The following is an 18,622-nucleotide window of genomic DNA, read 5'->3' as shown; positions in this document are numbered from 1 at the left end:
CCTGGAAAAGGCATTCAGACTTTCGCTAGACGTAATTAATCTGGTACGATGGCGCACTTCATAATTTATCACAACTTGTGAGTCACACTGCCATACACAGAGGCATTAGCTAATGATTTGGCCAGCCTGTGTTTTCATCTTGGGTTGTGGTTTTGGGCTGAGGGCTGGGTTTCAGAGCGGGTATGTTGATGTTAGTTAAGGTCATGAGGGGCTTCAGGTTTAAAATGAGAGATCCAATTAGTGCATCTCTTTGACTGAGTTTATATGCACAACGATATTCAGATTAACGAATGTTTTGTTATGTATGCATCTTGTAAATGTGCTAATTTGATGAAGCTATTTTTCTGATTTCTTAATACTGGGGGTGGCACTAACCTTAATTTAGTCTAATTACACCTTTTTTATGAATCACTGAGATATAAAAAGACAGGAAATAAAAAAGTGAAGAAACAAATTATGAATTTGCAATTCTCAAAAGAGGCAATGAAAAAATTCTCAAAAGAGGCAATGAAAAAAAGGTGCTGTTGTAGACTTGTTGATACAGGAAATCTGCAGTCTAATAAAGAGGTTTGGCAAAAATTATTTTATGTATTTTATGTATTTTGAAACTACACAAATACTAAGATAAAATGTATTTAAGTACAAAATACAAAATAGTATTTTGTATTTCAAATACATGTATTTGACATACTGCCCATCCCTGCTTATAGGTTTGGAACAATTTCAGGGTTCATTTAATTTCATTAAAATGTTATCCCTTTAATATATTTATTTTATTTGTTTCCCTTTTAATATATTTATTTTATTGTATCCCTGTAATATATTTATTTTATTGTTTCCATTTAATATATTTATTCTCATGCACTACCACTAATTACTGTTCAGTTTCTGTCCAAAAAATAAATAAAGAAATAAAGAAATAAAAAAAACAAATAATAAAAAAAAACATTTGTGTCTTGTTACTTTAACATTGGTTTGTTTACATTTTACCTTGGCGGTGTTAATGTTGTCTTTGGCATATGCTGTCATCTGTTTACTATATGCAAATTAAGACAGGCTTGTTGTCTGACAATCTGACAACTGTCTGCTTTTAAAACTCTATACAGATGACACTCTGCAATACAGAACATGGAATATTAAAAACTTGGAAAGCAACAAGCATGTAGCAGGCGCTTAATTTAGCATGAAAGACGGGTTCTCTCCGCCAATTATATATTTACAGTTTTTATGTTGAGCAGCTCGATGCTTGCTCACTTTCTGAATGTACATATGTCTTTGAATTAGCAGAAGACTGTAAGTTTAAGATGCTGTCAACATATAGTGAGATGGAGCACACTTGACAAGTTGTGTGGGAAGATTAAATCTTTTCCAGCTTTTGAGACTGAATTTTGGAGAGGAAAAAAAATATCTGAATTTTGGTTCTACTTTTATAGAGAAAATAGACCTAAGGGCTAAAACACAGCATATGTATATATAACACTGCTATGCCACAAGCATTTTATAACAACTTACAAAAGTTTTACAGTGAATTTATAGGTCAGGCCACCAAGGGAATTATACTCTGATTATAAGTCACACTTAAAAAGTACAAACTACTGTTCAAGTTTCAAGTAATATTTTTTGAAAGAAGTCTGTTATGCTAACCAGAGCTGCTTTTATTTTTAACTGTCATGTTGTGTTCTGGTCATTTTAACCCAGAGAGGATTACATTTTTTACTGAAAATGCCAAGTATAGCAGCTATAAATAATAGTTGTGTTATCACATTGGACTACAACTTACTCCTCTCTCTCCTGTCGGGAGCCTGGTGAAGGGCGGCGATTTAGGACGGGTTGCCGATGATAATTAGGGAGGAGGCAGCTGACTTGTCACAATATACAGTACAGACCAAAAGTTTGGAAACATAACTATTTGTAATGTTTTTGAAAGAAGTTTCTTCTGCTCATCAAGCCTGCATTTATTTGATCAAAAATACAGAAAAAATGTAATATTGTGATATTATTACAATTTAAAATAATTGTTTTTAAATTTATTATACTTTAAATTATCATTTATTTCTGTGATGCAAAGCTGAATTTTTAGGATCATTATCACATGATCCTTTAGAAATCATTCTAATATGATGATTCATTATCAACGTTGGAAACAGTTCTGCTGCTTAATATTTTTTCAGAACATGTGATACTTTTTTAGGATACTTTGATGAATAAAAAAAAAAGAAGCTATGTTTTTAAAATATAAATATTTTGTAATAACAATATACACTACTGGTCAGTAATTTGGTGTCAGCAATTTTTTTTTTCTTTCTTTTTTTTTAAATTAAATCAATACTTTTATTCAGCAAGGATGTGTTAAATTGATAAAAAGTGATAGTAAAGAAAATATATTATTAGAATATATATTATTAGAATTTTTTTTTATTTTGAATAAATGCAGTTCTTTTTAACCTTTTATTCATCTAATATATTAGACAGCAGAACTGTTTCCAACACTCATAATAAATCAGAATATTAGAATGATTTCTAAATGATCATGTGATAGACTGATGTTACATGTGACACTGAAGGCTGGAGTAATGATGCTGAAAATTCAGCTTTGCATCACAGGAATAAATAATTTTTTTAAGTATATTCAAATAGAAAACTATTATTTTAAGTTGTAATAATATTTCACAGTATTACAGTTTTTTTCTGTACTTTTGATCAAATAAATGCAGGCTTGATGAGCAGAAGAAACTTCTTTCAAAAACATAAAAAATAGTAATGTTTCCAAACTTTTGGTCTGTACTGTATATATATATATATATAAAGTGTGTGACACTATATACGTATGCATTTAGCAGACGCTAAGCGACTTAAAGTGCATTCAGGCTATCAATTTTTACATATATATATATATATATATATATAGTGTCACACACTTTTTGCGACCGAATAAAATCCATTAACCATAAGATCAGCAAAACAAACAAAAACACAGTCATTCAATAAATCAATAAACTAATCAAGAACTGTTGTTGAAAGCAGTGGCAATGAAATCAATCATGTTTTTCCATCAATTCAGTAAATCTTAGCCACAATGATCTGCCTTTGAGCACCTTCAGCCAACAGCTCTTTTCACCACAGTGTTTTAACAAGCGCTGCTAGGGATTGATTCTTCCTGCTGCCATAATACAATGCAACAGCTCCTCTTCCTCTTCCTCCTCTTCTCATCCCACTGTTCCTCCACGTGATTCCCCAGTCAGGGTAATAGGATCACACACGAACAGCTCTTTCTCATTCCTGCGTTCAGTAAAAACACCTGCTAATGCACTCATATATGCATTATATGCATACACATTATACTTGAACTTCAGCTCTTCCTCTGTTGGTTTACACTGTACATGTAAAATACCCCTATCTGTCAGTTTGCTTTGCTGTCTGAGTTCAGTATTCTCTGTGCATTCACACAGTGACCTCCAGATCCACAGGAGATGGTGAGTGCTGTTAATTTGTGCCTCTGTGTGAGGGAGTTTTATTGTGGGACTTTAGTCCTTGGTTTTTTAAGCCAAGGACAAGCACCAAAAAGTGAGAGAAAGAGGTGCAAGCTGGCAGCTATGAGTAAAGCAAATAATATACTCAGAGACCTGCTACAGCATCAATTTTAATCTTCACGTGTCATACAAAGCTGCTTTGGACCCCACTGACTTTCATGGAAAGGGAAAAAAAAAACACTAAGATTTATTTTTTATTTTTTATTTTTGTGTTTCACAGATAAAGTCAAGTCAAGTCAAGTCACCTTTATTTATATAGCGCTTTAAACAAAATACATTGCATCAAAGCAACTGAACAACATTCATTAGGAAAACAGTGTGTCAATAATGCAAAATGACAGTTAAAGGCAGTTCATCATTGAATTCAGTGATGTCATCTCTGTTCAGTTAAATAGTGTCTGTGCATTTATTATTTATCAAGTCAACGATATCGCTGTAGATGAAGTGTCCCCAACTAAGCAAGCCAGAGGCGACAGTGGCAAGGAACCGAAACTCTATCGGTGACAGAATGGAGAAAAAAAACCTTGGGAGAAACCAGGCTCAGTTGGGGGGCCAGTTCTCCTCTGACCAGACGAAACCAGTAGTTCAATTCCAGGCTGCAGCAAAGTCAGATTGTGCAGAAGAATCATCTGTTTCCTGTGGTCTTGTCCTGGTGGTCGTCTGAAACAAGGTCTTTACAGTCATACAGTCATACAGGTTTGAAATGATGTGATGCTGATGACAGATTTGTCATTTTTAGATGAACTATCCATTTAAGACAAAAGTGCCAATGACTGTATTGTGACTTGCAGGTTGTCATAAATCCACCATTGCTCTCTGGTGCTGAACTCTTTTCTCAAATGCAAGCACAGTGTCCTCAAGCTCCTGGAACAGTGTGATGCAGTTGTACTGACATATAATCCATGACCATCTGGCTCCACACCTCTGGGCCTACAGTTGCTCTTTCTCAGGCTTTCCCTTCATGCCCTCTGTACCAAGTTCATCCCAGATTTTCACAACAGTTCTCCTGGACTGCTTCCTTTTTATACATTTTTATATGAGACATGTCACCACAAATCAAACGTTGACGTCTTGTTTTTACTACAAGATGAAAAGTCTTATATACCAGCGTTGTTAGTGATAACTAAAACTATTAAAATTATATAAATTTTATATAACATGAAATAAAATTAAATGAAATAAAAGTTTAGAAAATAAATATTGGCAACATCTGTGTAGTATCTTTGTATAGCATCAACTGCCTTTCACAAAGTAACACTGAACTCACCCAGAAATCCATCAGTATATTATTATGGGTGAATCTATTTGACTGGCACTGAGAGGCATTACTAGGTTTAATTGACAAGCTGTGTAACACGACATTTGTACGTTTGCGGGAGGATTTAATCTGACAGGAGCTGGCAACAGCAAGGCCACCTACAAAACTCCCCATATGTAAGAGACAGAAGGACCCACCATCCTTCAGCTAATGTTTACCGCTCTGCTGTAAAAGATGCAGTCCAGGCATGAGACATTGACCTCACACACAGACACAACATAAACACAGTTAATATGCCACTGGAAATGATGTCATACGCATGTGAAATTGTATTGCCTATTTTGAAGTCATAGGTTCCGTTCAATATGAGCCTGAAATACAAAATAATCAGCCTAATTAGGGATAGTAAAGATCCACTTACAAAAGCACAAACATAAAATCATCATTTTTTATAATACAATACTGCAATAATGCAGTGGTTACTATTTTTCAAAACATGCGATTTTTGATGAGTTGTTAAACTATTTCTCATATGGAGACTATCATGACAAAAAGTTATCAAGTGAATTTTGCTTTGTCAGAATATCAAATCATTTCCTATGAGAAAAATGCTAATGTTAAAAATATTTGCCAATGGCAAATAAAATGTAAACAATTGTTTATCATTCAGAAAAGTATATTACACAGTAGGGGCTACAAGATTGCTATATTGTGTGATTGTGCAAGGCTATAATCTAAATTCCCTGAAACTTTGAATGTCATAGTATATGTGCTTTGACCCTGATGATTGCTGGTTGTGGCTTATTTTATCTCTCTCAAGCTTAAGGACACTAAATGTTTACAGACATTTCATTTGTGTATTTCCCTTTTTGGCACACACTTCAGCAGCTTCTATGCTATAATTTGCATGTTTTTCTATCAAATAATCAGAAACAAACATTTGAAGGACGATGCATCTGAAAGTAAACAACCGAAACGGCCACAGGTTTATGAGAGAGCAAGGATCAAATCATCCTAATTCTTCAACAGTAGAAGGAAGTAGAAAGACAAGTTAGAGGTACTGTACGTGATACTTTATAATGAATGTCATGCATAAAATGTCCATACTACCTGACAGATGTCGCTGAAATAGTCTGGAGAGTCACACCTGTCTCTGTTACAGGCAGAGCTCTGGAAATGGTGAGGAGAAAAGTCAAGATCTTGTAGTTACAGCATCCACCAGCAGGGGTTCACTAGGCCAGCCAAACTCTGACCCGAGATTTGTGCTGCATCCTACGATGCCCTGAAAGTGTGAACTATTTCTGTGCAGTAGTAGATACTTTTTAGTGTGTAGAAGAGGAAGCAAACTTCATACTAACATGTAATTGAATTGTGATTGGTTACATCTACCATGTTTGTAGTTCTGTTTATTCATGTTATTGGGTTTTTGCCAATATAAGCCATTTAACATCTTCAATATAAGACTTTCCAGGGACTTCTGACATACTGTTTTAACGTACTATGCTTTGGGACACACTTATTCAAATCTCGCAAACTATTTAGGATAAATATTATGCCCACTGGGACGCAGGGTTTGGGATAGTTCAAACAAAAATTAAAATTCTGTCATTAATTACTTGTTACATCATTACAAACAGGTGAGACCTTTGTTTTTTTCTTGTTTTTTCGACATGACGTCGAGAGTGAACGACTGAAAGAGAACGTCTCGGTTACATATGGTGGGTTAATATGGTGGGTATTTCTTCAGGGCATTTTATAGTAGGCAAAAGACTGAAAAAAATCATTGACATGCCCAATTCGGACAGGATTAAAATCACAGAGGAGCTGTGGTAGTTATTACATTTCCCCGCTTCCCTGTGTAATATTAATCCTGTATGAATAGGGCTGTATATAATTGTTTCTACATTAGTTAATAGGGTTTCTTCCCTCCAAACATTCCTCAGCTGTGGCCAAATGACTTGTCTGTTATAAATTGGGTGTATAGAGACAGTACCTTGAGTTTTATGGAGGAAAATAAACTAGAACAAATTCGACTTGGACAATTTAGTCCTGGCAATGCTAAGCTACGGGGCATGTCACTATTTGTTAAGATGGGGATTTTTATGGGGACAGCCCTATATGTTTTACGCCTCTCTCCCACATGTGAAATTGTTGCCAAATTGCTCTCGCTGTTCAAGGCTGGGATAATTTTGTTTGACAACCCCTGTTCTAGTGCAATGCATTATTTTTCAGTGGGAATGATCTTCTCCCCTTTAATACAAGAGAATGGCCCAATACCATCCATCCAAAACACTACCCACAAACACTTTAGAGAGTCCAGCCTCTGTGTATAACTGGTTTCTGTTTGACTGCTTCACAAAAACAGACATGCTTTATACCAAATGCAGTGTTTTATTTGAATATTAAAGCAATAGTTAATCCAAATTGAAATCAGGTGAAAATTTACTGAAAATTGTGCATTGCATAGCTTGCTCACCAGTTCATGGGTGCAGTCAGAGTGAGAGTCCAAATAGCTGCATCATAATAATCCATAAACGATCCAAATGACTCCAGTCCATCATTTAATGTCTTGCAAATTAAAAGCTGCATGTTTGTAAGAAACAAATCCATCATTAAAGTGTTTCAACATTAAACCTTTACTTCTGGCCAAAATATGAGTCCATAATTTATAATAATGATTCCTTCAGTGAAAAAGTCCAACCCCTGTCGTCTCACATCAAAATCAATCATTTTGTTTGTTTAGAACTGTTTGGGACTGTTTTCAATGGCATTTTGTCTGTGCATATTTCTCTCCTGATTCAGACGAGAAAGCAATATTATGGATGGAGACCATTGCAATGGTTTAAAGTAAAAAAAAAAAAACAAAAAAAAAAAACAATGCCAGAAACCATCTTTACACTATATAGGCATATGAGTTATTTATATATATATATATATATATATATATATATATATATATATATATATATATATATATATATATATATATATATATATATATATATATAATATATATATATATATATATAATAAAATAAACAGCTTAATAAAATAAATAAACACTCTTTTTAAAAGTTCAGCATCCCTTACATGACTTCTCTGACAGGAACCCTACAGCCAGGGGCGATTCTAGGATTTTTTCAACAGGGGGGCACAAGAGGGGCCACGATTAATACAGAGGGGCCAATCTTGTGTTGTTTGAATATCCAAATCATTTCAAGAGTTCAGTAACCTATAAAATCAGTAATAAACAGTGATACCCTATTATATTTTAATAGCAGTTATTCACTGCTCTAAATCAAAACAATCAAATACAATTTGTATTAACTTTTCACTTTACAAAGTGAAAGAAAACTGTAATAAATAAAAGAATCCAATGTATGAATAGTGTACAACTCACAAATAGTAATAATATTAGATTTTATTTATAATAGCCTTATATTATATATATATATATATATATATATATATATATATATATATATATATATATATATATATATATATATATATATATATATATATAATAGCCTTATTTATATAAATACAGAATAACATTAATAATACATAGAAATAAATACACAATTAATGAATTAATATAACTAATATAAATTTAATATAATAAATTGTTTATGTTTATTATCCACATCCCATTCAATTTGCATAGCAGCAGTTGCAGTAAATTTGCATTGATGAATAAACAAAATCTACTTATGTCAAGGCTAATTAATCTTGAGTATATTGATTTAAAAATATCATATATCCATACTTTGTTAGATAGCTACTTGTTCAAAAAGGTAGCTTTAGTTTAACATGTAAAATATGTGGATCCTATAGAAACAGTTTAGAATAGCTTAATAAGTACAGTGTTATTTTAGTATTAGTTACTGATTTTGCTATTTAATCATGCATTAAATATTTATGTATGATTTTTTTTATTTGAGAATGTTTCTGGGTGTCATCAAATGATGTTTTGTCAATAACTTCTGTGAAAACACAGTACCATGGTGATTTAGAACGCCAACTGAATTTAAGAGAAATCTACAGACGCAAATAGTAATAGTAGTAGCAAATAGTAAAATAAAGACCTATATGTGTATTTTGGAGTTTTGTTCACCACAAGTCTGAAAGAAGACATGTTATTGAAGACAAACAGCCCCAAATCTCAAAACTGACCAGTAAAAAAAACGATGTTTTTGCTTGTGTCTCACCCATAGACTGTAAAAAAGTCTCAAGTGTGGAGCGTTAGATAAACATCATACGATTTGTTTCGTCACCTCACTTAAGTGAAAAAAGTCGCTAAACGACTGCATGATTTAATAATGACTTTATTAGAATTGCAATTATACTTTTTTTAAAACCATTGCTTTAAATTGCGTTGTTGCCTATATCGGCGCGTTCGGCCGAAAAATAAGTAAATTGTAACGCAGTAAACCCCTTTTACATTCAGCATCAGAGGGGCATATTAAATATAATGATTAGCATCTTGGTCTGATCTAGGAGATAACGTCATCGAACCTGGTCTGTCTAACACCGAAAGACGTTAACGTTAGTACCAAACACTTCTTGCACTGCAACAACTCGCTAATCGAAAAACATAAGCTGTATAAAATAGATCAACTTACCGTGTGCTTTTTTTCGTTGGAAAACAGCAGCTCGCTATTCTTGGTCCTCGTTGAGAAGCATCGCGACGCAATCGTGAGTTATTTACTAAACTAACTGAAAGGTTATGATTTGAATTTGTGAGTGACAGACAAGTAGAAGTGTGGGGGCACACTGGGGGGCCAATCCGTTTTCAGGAGGGGCCAGTGCCCCCATGGCCCCTCCCCTGGCTACGCCACTGCCTACAGCATTAAGTTCTTCATATATTGTTGATTTATACATTGAGTAAAAAAGATTTGGATGGTAATGTATGTCCTTCCAAGAAATGTAAACCTTTTAAAGTCACACTTCAGTGTTATTTCAACTAATTATGTGCCAGTGTATATGTCCATGCATATAATTCAGCGTACATAACTAGAATTTAAGAAAATACTTGATTTAATAAGTTGTTCAGAACAGCACTGTAGTGAAGTGTCTAAAGAGCCTGATCAAAATGCAGAGAGAATCAAGCCAAAGCCTTTGTAAATGAAGGAAACTTAATCAGAATAAAGGTCTCAACATGTAAACAGCTTAGACTCATTACTCACAGAAACATGCATCAGCAGTATTAAAGTAATTTTTCAGATTTAATTGTAAAAAAAAGTAACCATTGTTTCTAATGTTTTAATTTCATTACAAAATTGTTTAAATTGTCTGATTTTACTGAATTGTGTGTCTTACATTACATTAAATATACATATATGTGTGTGTGTGTGTTTTATATTAAAAGATGTTCTATTTCACGTCATTATTTATTTTTAATAATATGCATAAAAATATAATAATGCTTCTCAACCACATTACATATATCACTGAAAAAAAAAAAAAAAAAAAAGACAGCATATAGAAGACCCACACTTTTTAGCCAATCAGAAATGCTTCCTACCTGTCAATCATTGTGTGCATTCAGAAATGCTGACATCTGATTGGTGGTGTTATGGAAATGAGGCATATGACTGAAGTAAGCAAAAAAGAATTTTACGCAGCATTACTGATTTTTTGTTGAATTACACACTGGCTCGTTACTGGACATATGCCTTTTTCTTCTTGAACTCTTTTAATTTTCAAATTAAGTGTTTGAGATCATTGTCCAAGCAAGTTTTTTTTTTTTTTTCTAAGGCTTCCAGCAGACTGAGGCAGTTTCTCTTGCAGTGTTTTCCTGTGTATTGCACCATCCATTGTTCCCTTTTTCCCCCTTTTAACGACATGAATACTCCATGTTAACAAGAAAAGCACACTTCATGATTCTATCACCAGCATACTTCACTGAAGAAATTGAGTTCTTTTGCACTACACATATCACTATGATTTAATTTTTCCCCTTGTTCCCATGCATCTAACCACAAAAAACTTTTTGTACATTTAAACAATAATAGCATAATAATATGGACTAATATGGATTGTTATTATTATTGTTACTGCATTTTTGAAAAGGTTTTTAACCAACTCAAAGTCATTTTAGTGTATGTATGAAACTGAAACTGAAATTAAACTTTTGATTTAGCCATTAAACTCCAGACATCTTTTCTGCCTGCCGAGCTGTTCGTGTTGTTGAGCAGTGCTCTGGTGCTTTGCTCTCCGTTACTGAACTGTATGCAAATGTCAGGGCAGCTTCCAAATACTACAAGAGATCCCAGCAGTTCAGGTTGCTCCCCATATTGCTGAACAAATCCACCATAGCCTTTAATTTGTTGTCTGTTTTACATGAAGACCTGCATTATTCTTTGAGCTGAAGAGGGATTTCACCATTCCTTTTCTTTCCCAGAGTACTCTTCTGTTTAAATGGTTCTTCACCCTTTTATCTCTCTTTTTTTTCACACGCAGGCCTGTTTGAAACGGGCTAGAATCACTGTACCAGTTTTATTAACGCTGGATTCAGGTCTGCCTGTTCGTAGACTAAAGACTTTGATGAGTGTAGCCGTGAGGAACACATTGAAAGTTTAATGATATGGTCATTTCTGGCTGCCCTTTGAAGCTGTATTACATAAAAATAGGTTTGCATTTGAAGAATTCACAAAACAATATATTAAAGTTCATTGTTTTCATCATAAAATTATTTTGAGTGACTGTTTAAACTAATTAATTTTTTAACCCCCAATTGTTAACATTTTGACTTATGAACAAAAGTGCTCTACCAAATGATTGAGGGGCTCTCAGGTGGTTAATATATATATATATATATTTTTTTTTTTTTCACACTTGTTACTATAACTTCTGAGACTTAATGAACCTTCCCCCCATAATGATCAGTGCTTCTTCAAGAGGCTTTGAGTTCATATAGGTATGAATTCTTTCTTGGATCATAAATAGATTGTAAGTTTATGAGTCTACTTTTTTCCGCTCTAGGCATGAATTTCCTCTCTTTTCCGTCTCTAATTTTCCTGAAGGAATTTGACTGACCTAGTTAGCACAGTCTCGTGCACCTTAAGAATTTTATAAAGGATATTTACAGCGCTTTAGATAGATTCAGCATGATATGATTAAGTAATGAAGAGATTAATTATTAGGGTGTCAAGGAGGAAGCCTGATGCATCATTTAATGGTGTTATATGCTGAGATGAAAAGAAGATGCGAGGATTTGTGCACTTTGAGGTTGTTTTAGGCTGATTTATTGAGCAGTTTATGGAATGGGTAATTTAATAATAGTTCTGATTCAGATTTTATGTGGACGCTTGTGCTAAGAGTTGATTTGATGATGGAGTATTTTTTTATGCATGAAAAATCATTCCAAAATTAGTTTTTTTTTTTTTTTTTGCTGCCAAGGAATCTGTCTAAAACAACTATATGTGGGTATATGAAATGTTTTTGAGAAGCTGACATGATTGTGGCATGCAATACTTCATTTAGCATGACTTTAAATAGCATTTTGCTATTTTAAAGTCATGTGTGCAGCTTTTATGATCTACAGTCATATTAACTAAACAAGACAAAATAAAACAAATCTTTTTTTTTTCTTGTACTACAGGTGATTCTCATGCTGACCAAACTGTATGACTTCAATCTGGGCAGTGTCACAGAGAGCTCCTTATGGAGGTAAGAATACAGATTCATGCTGAAATGTATTACTAGCATGTTATGTAATATACCTTTCTGACTGTTTGTTTCTGAAATTGTTCAAGCTTTTATTCAAGCAAGTAGATAAAATAGTTCACTGTTACAATTTATACATTGTGTAAATTAAGTGATACAGTGTCCCTGCGGTAGCTCCACAAACATCAGAGAGAAACAGATAAATACATTGTCCTTTAAAAGTTCTCGTATTCTCTGGAGTTGTGTTTGTTTAAGCATCGTGACCGTACAAACACGTCCAGTGTTGTGACTTTTAAATCAACTCTGTATTAATAGTCTGATGAAGCTACATTAGCTGATTAATGGCGTGTCTGTTGCTGGTTGTTTTTATTCCCTCTCCAGCGCACAGCTCATTGATCTAAATGGACATAACGCATGTGTATTAGAGCTGCTTGAATGGAGCTAATATTGAAAATTTTAAAGGGACAGTTAACCAAAAAGTAAAAAATCTTCTTGCCATTTCAAACCTGTTTCTTCTGTGGCAGGCACAAAAAATAAATAAATAAATAAATAAATAAATAAATAAATAAATAAATAAATAAATAAATATATATATATTGAAGAATGTTGGCAATCAATGGTTTTGGATCATACTGACTTCCATAGAAAGGACAAAAATACTATGGAAGACAGTGAGACTCTAAACTGTCAGGGTGCCAACGTTCTTCTAAAAATCTTTTGTTTAATGAAAATGATGTCATCATTTATTCATCCTCGTGTCATTCATGTATGCATTTCTTTCTTCAGTGGAACACAGATATTTTGAAGAATATTGGCAACTAGATGGTTCTCAGATCCCACTGCTTCCATTGTAAGGACATACAATGCTATGGAAGTCAATGAGACCAAAAACAGTTATCAACATTCTTCAAAACATCATATTTTGTAAAAACTCTATTGTCATTATCATGCATGTTAATGAGTATTTTTGGGTGAGCTATTTCTTAACTTCCACTAATCTAAAGCTCTATTAGCATCAAACAAATGGTCAAATTGGCCTCAAATCACCAGATCTGGCAGCTTCTACCAGCAGCAGATTGGAGTGGAGATGCTTAGCAGACTGTGTGGCCCTTTAGCTTGGAAAGTGGGAGCTTCCATCGGAAATGCATTGGCCAAACATTCTGTAATATAGCAGTACAGGAAAAGATCCAGCTGAGCTCATAACAAAGATCTCTCGAAAAAAAAATCTGATAGGTTCAGCAATCTCTTACTCTCAGACAATGCTTTGCTGTTGACCCAGCATTTCAGTAATGAAGTTAGTGACCCTGCATAAAATATGCTGGTAACCAGAGGGTTATTAATTAAATGGCAGTATGGAGTGTAGTTACCTACCCAATCATTTAAGATGAACGGGAAATTATAATTAGTTTTCTAGATTATGTCTGTCCTTTATGTGAGTCTGTGTGTGAGTGAGTGCTCTGCAGTGATGTGCGCCATGTGTGTGTGTGTGTGTGTGTGTGTGTGTGTGTGCATGCTCTACAGTTCATCACGTAAAGGTTCACCTATATATCTCATAATGAAAAATGGGTTATTTATCCATGTAGGTCAAGACTGAAACACATCCGTGTCAAAACAACACTTTTACATTTGTCAAAATATATACAGTAAACTGTTTAAACTGTTTCTTTTTGAGAAATAATTCAATACTTATTCTGCAAAAAATACATCAAATTAATTGAAAAGTGACAGTAACTTTAAATTGTTACAAATTAATTAAATAAACAAACACTGTAAATCCATACTGTTCTTTTGAGGAATCCTGAATAAAATAATCACAGTTTTCACAATAATAAAAGCAAAGTTAATTTCAGTTTTTATTAATAATAAGAAAGCTGGAAATGTGTCTTTGCCATAAAGTAAGTAAATTGCACTTTAAATTATAGTAAAATAGAAAAAGTTATTGTAGAAATATTTTTATTGCTGTATTTTTTTAGCTATATATTCTGGGTGGTTAATATAATATAAATTTATGAAAAAAGGTGCATCATTTCTAGTGATTTTGAGACTGATATTCTGTGAATGCATCTTTAAATATTCTGAATGATGTGCTTTCTGCCTTATACAGGTTATCATGTAAGTGCATAGTATCTGTGTATAGATACAGTACTGTATAGTAGTATATTGTAAGTGTAAAAGTGTCTCTAATCGATGGTAATATAATAACCTAGGCCATATTAAAGGTCAGGTGCATCCTACCTATAGTGTCCCCTCATGATATCTGCATATTTCAAGACAATTATTTCCCCTTCACCCGAGTAGATAAATTCAGGAGCGCTTTAATGAATGTAGTCAAATCCCTTCCATGGCAGATCATTAAACTTTCATGGGAAGTTATAAAGAACTAAGTCACTTCCTATACTGTAGGTACTGTAAACTGTTTTTGGAATAGTAGAAATCAGGAGTCTTTGTAAAATCATTAAATATTATTATAAAAAAGTACCAGCCTCTAGTACCCTTAAATACATACAAGACAGAGAGAGAGAGAGAGAGAGAGAGAGAGAGAACAAAAAAACAAAACAAAATAAAACTCTGAGCTCTTGATAAGTACTTAATTTATGACATTGTTGGCTTTGAACAAAGCTTCAGTGCGATAGCTGCTCTTATTGAGGTGCTGGTTATTAAATGTAATTTTGAGTATGAAAGAAGGTTTGATTAATGCACATAGACACAAATTATACAGCCTTGTGTCCTCATGCCTGATGTCTATGCTGGTGCATAAAAAAAGAGGAAATAACAAGATTAACTTAATTTTCTTCATTGCAGATTTCCTTCATTTGTTCAGAAAAATGCATTGTAAAAGGGGTTTTGTCAAATAATATAAAATGTGCTTTGTATGGTAACACCTAAATGAACTGCTTTTATTCAAGATACTGATTAATATGAATTAACTGATCAGTTTTACAATGAAAGGCATTCAAAGAAAGTATAGGTTCAGCACAAGTTTAAGATCCGTTTACAGCATAATATTGATTTCAACCAATCAATCAATCAAGCAAGCAAGCAATCAATCAAGCAATCAAGCAATGTTACACTGATGTAATTACAGTAGAGTGGAAGTGAACTGTGCCATTTTTTGGAGGAATTATGTAAAGCAGAAATGGCACTTGCAGTAATTTTTTTGGTTAAAACTCATGCATTATTTGAGATGTTAAGCTGTATGAATCATATTTAGTTGTTTAAGGGTTTTAGGCATTATGTGAAAAGCTATTCAGTGACCTCCTGTTGTGAAATCATAATCATGTTTATTACAGCGATTACTCTAAGAATCTACTCTTTCTGTTGAGCATTGTAAACTGCCCTTTTGCAATAAATACTCATCTCCACTTGAAATATCCAACTGTTCTTAGCATTTTGATGTATTATGAGTTTTTATGTATTTGCTGAGCTGATCATGCCTATTTACCATGTTTTACCATATTTTTGTCACGACTGAAGGATTGTCCTTTCTCTTTTAATATAAAATTGTTTATACTACATCCTCAATGCGAAGAGACCCAGGATACAATAATACATTTTTAAGTTACTTTACTAGTTACTTGAAAAAAAAGTATTCTGATTAAGCAGTTTGCGTTGCTTGTTATGCGCTACTCCTAACACCGTTCACCTCAACACAATGTCATGTTTATATCAAGGCCCCATCCACAATGTATTGTTTGGGGGAAAATAGTATGACCGGGGTGAGTAACATACATTTACACATCAACATCTTTTCAGTATTCAGCAACTTGATTCTCCCTAATGAATGACAGCTACACTGGTATTTTCCATTTGCATTTAAAGCTTGTGAAATAATGTATTCAATTAAATTATGTTGATGCAAGAAACATGGACTAACATTAGAAGTGAAGTTAATAGTAGAACAAATCCTCTTCAAAGTAAGATATTTGAAATTGCATGCTTTTAATGTATTAATGTAGCAATGAGAACTCTAAGTGGTCCAAGGTCAAACGTCGACGGGAAAAACGCTGCTGGGCTGTAATATAGCTTTAGGCAAGAATTTTGAAAGAGAAGCAGGAAAAAAATATGTAGAAGCTTGTTATAAAAAGATGATGTTGTAAGTGTTTTTAAAGATGTAAGAATAGCACTGCAATTCTCTGGCATTATCAAACTGCAAGTCAAATGAGGTTTGTAAAACTTTAACATCCAAACATAATTTTTATTTTTACGGTTGGACGTTTGATTGCACACTTTTAAAGCGGTAGTGGATATTTTGATTCTCTGAAGTACGTGTCTTTGCGTCATTTGTGTGCGAGTTGGCAAGACGTTGCTCTTCTAAAATAGATTTGAAATGGCAGTTCTACCCCGAAAAACATGTTTAAAAAATGTCAGGTCTCAACCGAACACAAGTTTCACATTAGCACACAGATGAACGTATGAATATTTTATAAAACTCACCACATCTTCACCGCAGCCTATTTTCAAATGCTGTCAATATACAACATTTCATATAACAGGAAATGTAAACAACCGTTTGTTGGATATCTTTCCTTCTCTCTTTCTTTATCACACTGTGTTTATGTAGGAGTGCAGCTACCGCTAGTCTAAAACAACCAAACGAAAAGTGCTTTTCATTTCAAAAACCGCTTTGGAGAATTGGATCTTTCTGATCTGTAATGAGGCGACCGGCTCTTTTTGGGACTCTGAAGGTCGACACATTATTCTGGAACAAAATTCTTTTTTGAACACTTAGTGTATGCCAACTGCTTTAATTTATTTCAAATTCTTAGAATAGTCACAAAACTACTTTATGTACTTGGAATTTATCCTTTTAGTTTAACCGTGTTGCTATTTATCATCCTCAAGTGACCTCAGGGTCATGGCCTGAGCTTGACACATGGTTGTTGTTTTTGTGATGTGGCTAAACTGCCTTACAAGCAGTGTAAAAGTAACTTCTATTGAGCCCATGACCAAGACGCTTAACCCCAGGTTACTCCAGATGGGCTTGTTGTGTCAACATTCTCCATTGCGTTATGATCTATAGAGCGAAACATTAACTACAGTGTTACCATCGTTGGCAAATCGCCTGTAGTTCTTTGAATCGCCAAGTTTTCAAAGTGCAGCCAGGGATGACATATACTTTACAATGGCAATTTCAGCTTTGCACGAGGTTTGAAATGTCCAGTATTTGTTAGTATTTATACAATTATATGAATATATATATATTTATATATATATATATATATATATATATATATATATTTATATATATATATATATATATATATATATATTTATATATATATATATATATATATATATATATATATATATATATATATAATTTCACAGTTAATCAAATTAATGTAGAAACAACATAAAGACAGTATATTTTAAATACTTGTTTAAATGGCATCTTTTTATGAATGAAGGCCAGTATTACTGCTATTAATACAGCTAATGATTTTTTTCTATTTTTTTACATTTATTATTAGGCTTCAAAAATATAACAGTTTTTAATTTAAGTAAACTTAAAACAATGCTAACATAAACCCATAATAAATGTCATGTTTACTCCTGCCCTTCCTGTCTTAACAGTTAGGAAATATACAGAAATTTAATAAAGTTATCAAAGTTATATGCAGTCTGCACTGCATAAACTATAAATTAAATAGTTAATCCTTATTAAAGCTACAAAAGTTATTTAGTCGAGAGCAGCGAGTCATTTTCTTTGTTCCCTTTGTTCTTTAACTTTACTGACAGGAAGCTTTATTGGCTGCTGTCCCTTTAAGAGCAGACAGACACGGGGATCTCACCGTTTATATACTGTCTATGGATCTCGCCTCATTCTCTCACAGCTCTTTTTGTTCATTTTAGACTTTATATAAATCATTTAAGATCGCTCCTATGAGGATAATCGACAAAACTGGCACTTTGGGATGTTTATTGTTAGTTCAAGCGCTTAAGAGAACTGGATTCTGGCGCCCTGTCTGTGCATTGTGTGTGTGTGTGTGTACGTGTGTATGTGTCACATAAGGGCATTCACAGACAGCGCATTCTCTTTTGTCTTGCCGTGCTTGAAATGTTTAAAAGCATTTAAATGAATAAGAGCGTGATCATATAATGTAAAGCTAGCCAACGGATGGCAGAAAATACGGATGCTGCGTTAATTGCGTTAAATATTTTG

At 33.4% G+C, this 18,622-nt stretch overlaps 1 protein-coding gene across 3 annotated transcripts in view; it reads left to right on the top strand.

The window, feature by feature from the left end:
• LOC132143944 (VPS10 domain-containing receptor SorCS1) overlaps nt 1-18,622 on the top strand; it is a 169,476-nt gene that overhangs the window by 70,434 nt on the left and 80,420 nt on the right. For all 3 annotated transcript variants that reach the window (XR_009434300.1, XM_059554604.1, XM_059554603.1), the window contains exon 2: nt 12,395-12,462. Coding sequence is in view for 2 of the 3 variants with exons in the window: in XM_059554604.1 (XP_059410587.1) it covers nt 12,395-12,462 (68 nt within the window). In the remaining variant the exon portion in view is untranslated. The remainder of the gene's footprint in view (nt 1-12,394; nt 12,463-18,622) is intronic.

This window comes from Carassius carassius, chromosome 7 (assembly GCF_963082965.1).
Source record: "Carassius carassius chromosome 7, fCarCar2.1, whole genome shotgun sequence".
NCBI classification, from domain to species: domain Eukaryota; kingdom Metazoa; phylum Chordata; class Actinopteri; order Cypriniformes; family Cyprinidae; genus Carassius; species Carassius carassius.
The sequence above is the reverse complement of the archived record's forward strand: the minus strand, read 5'-3'. Positions and strand labels throughout refer to the sequence as shown.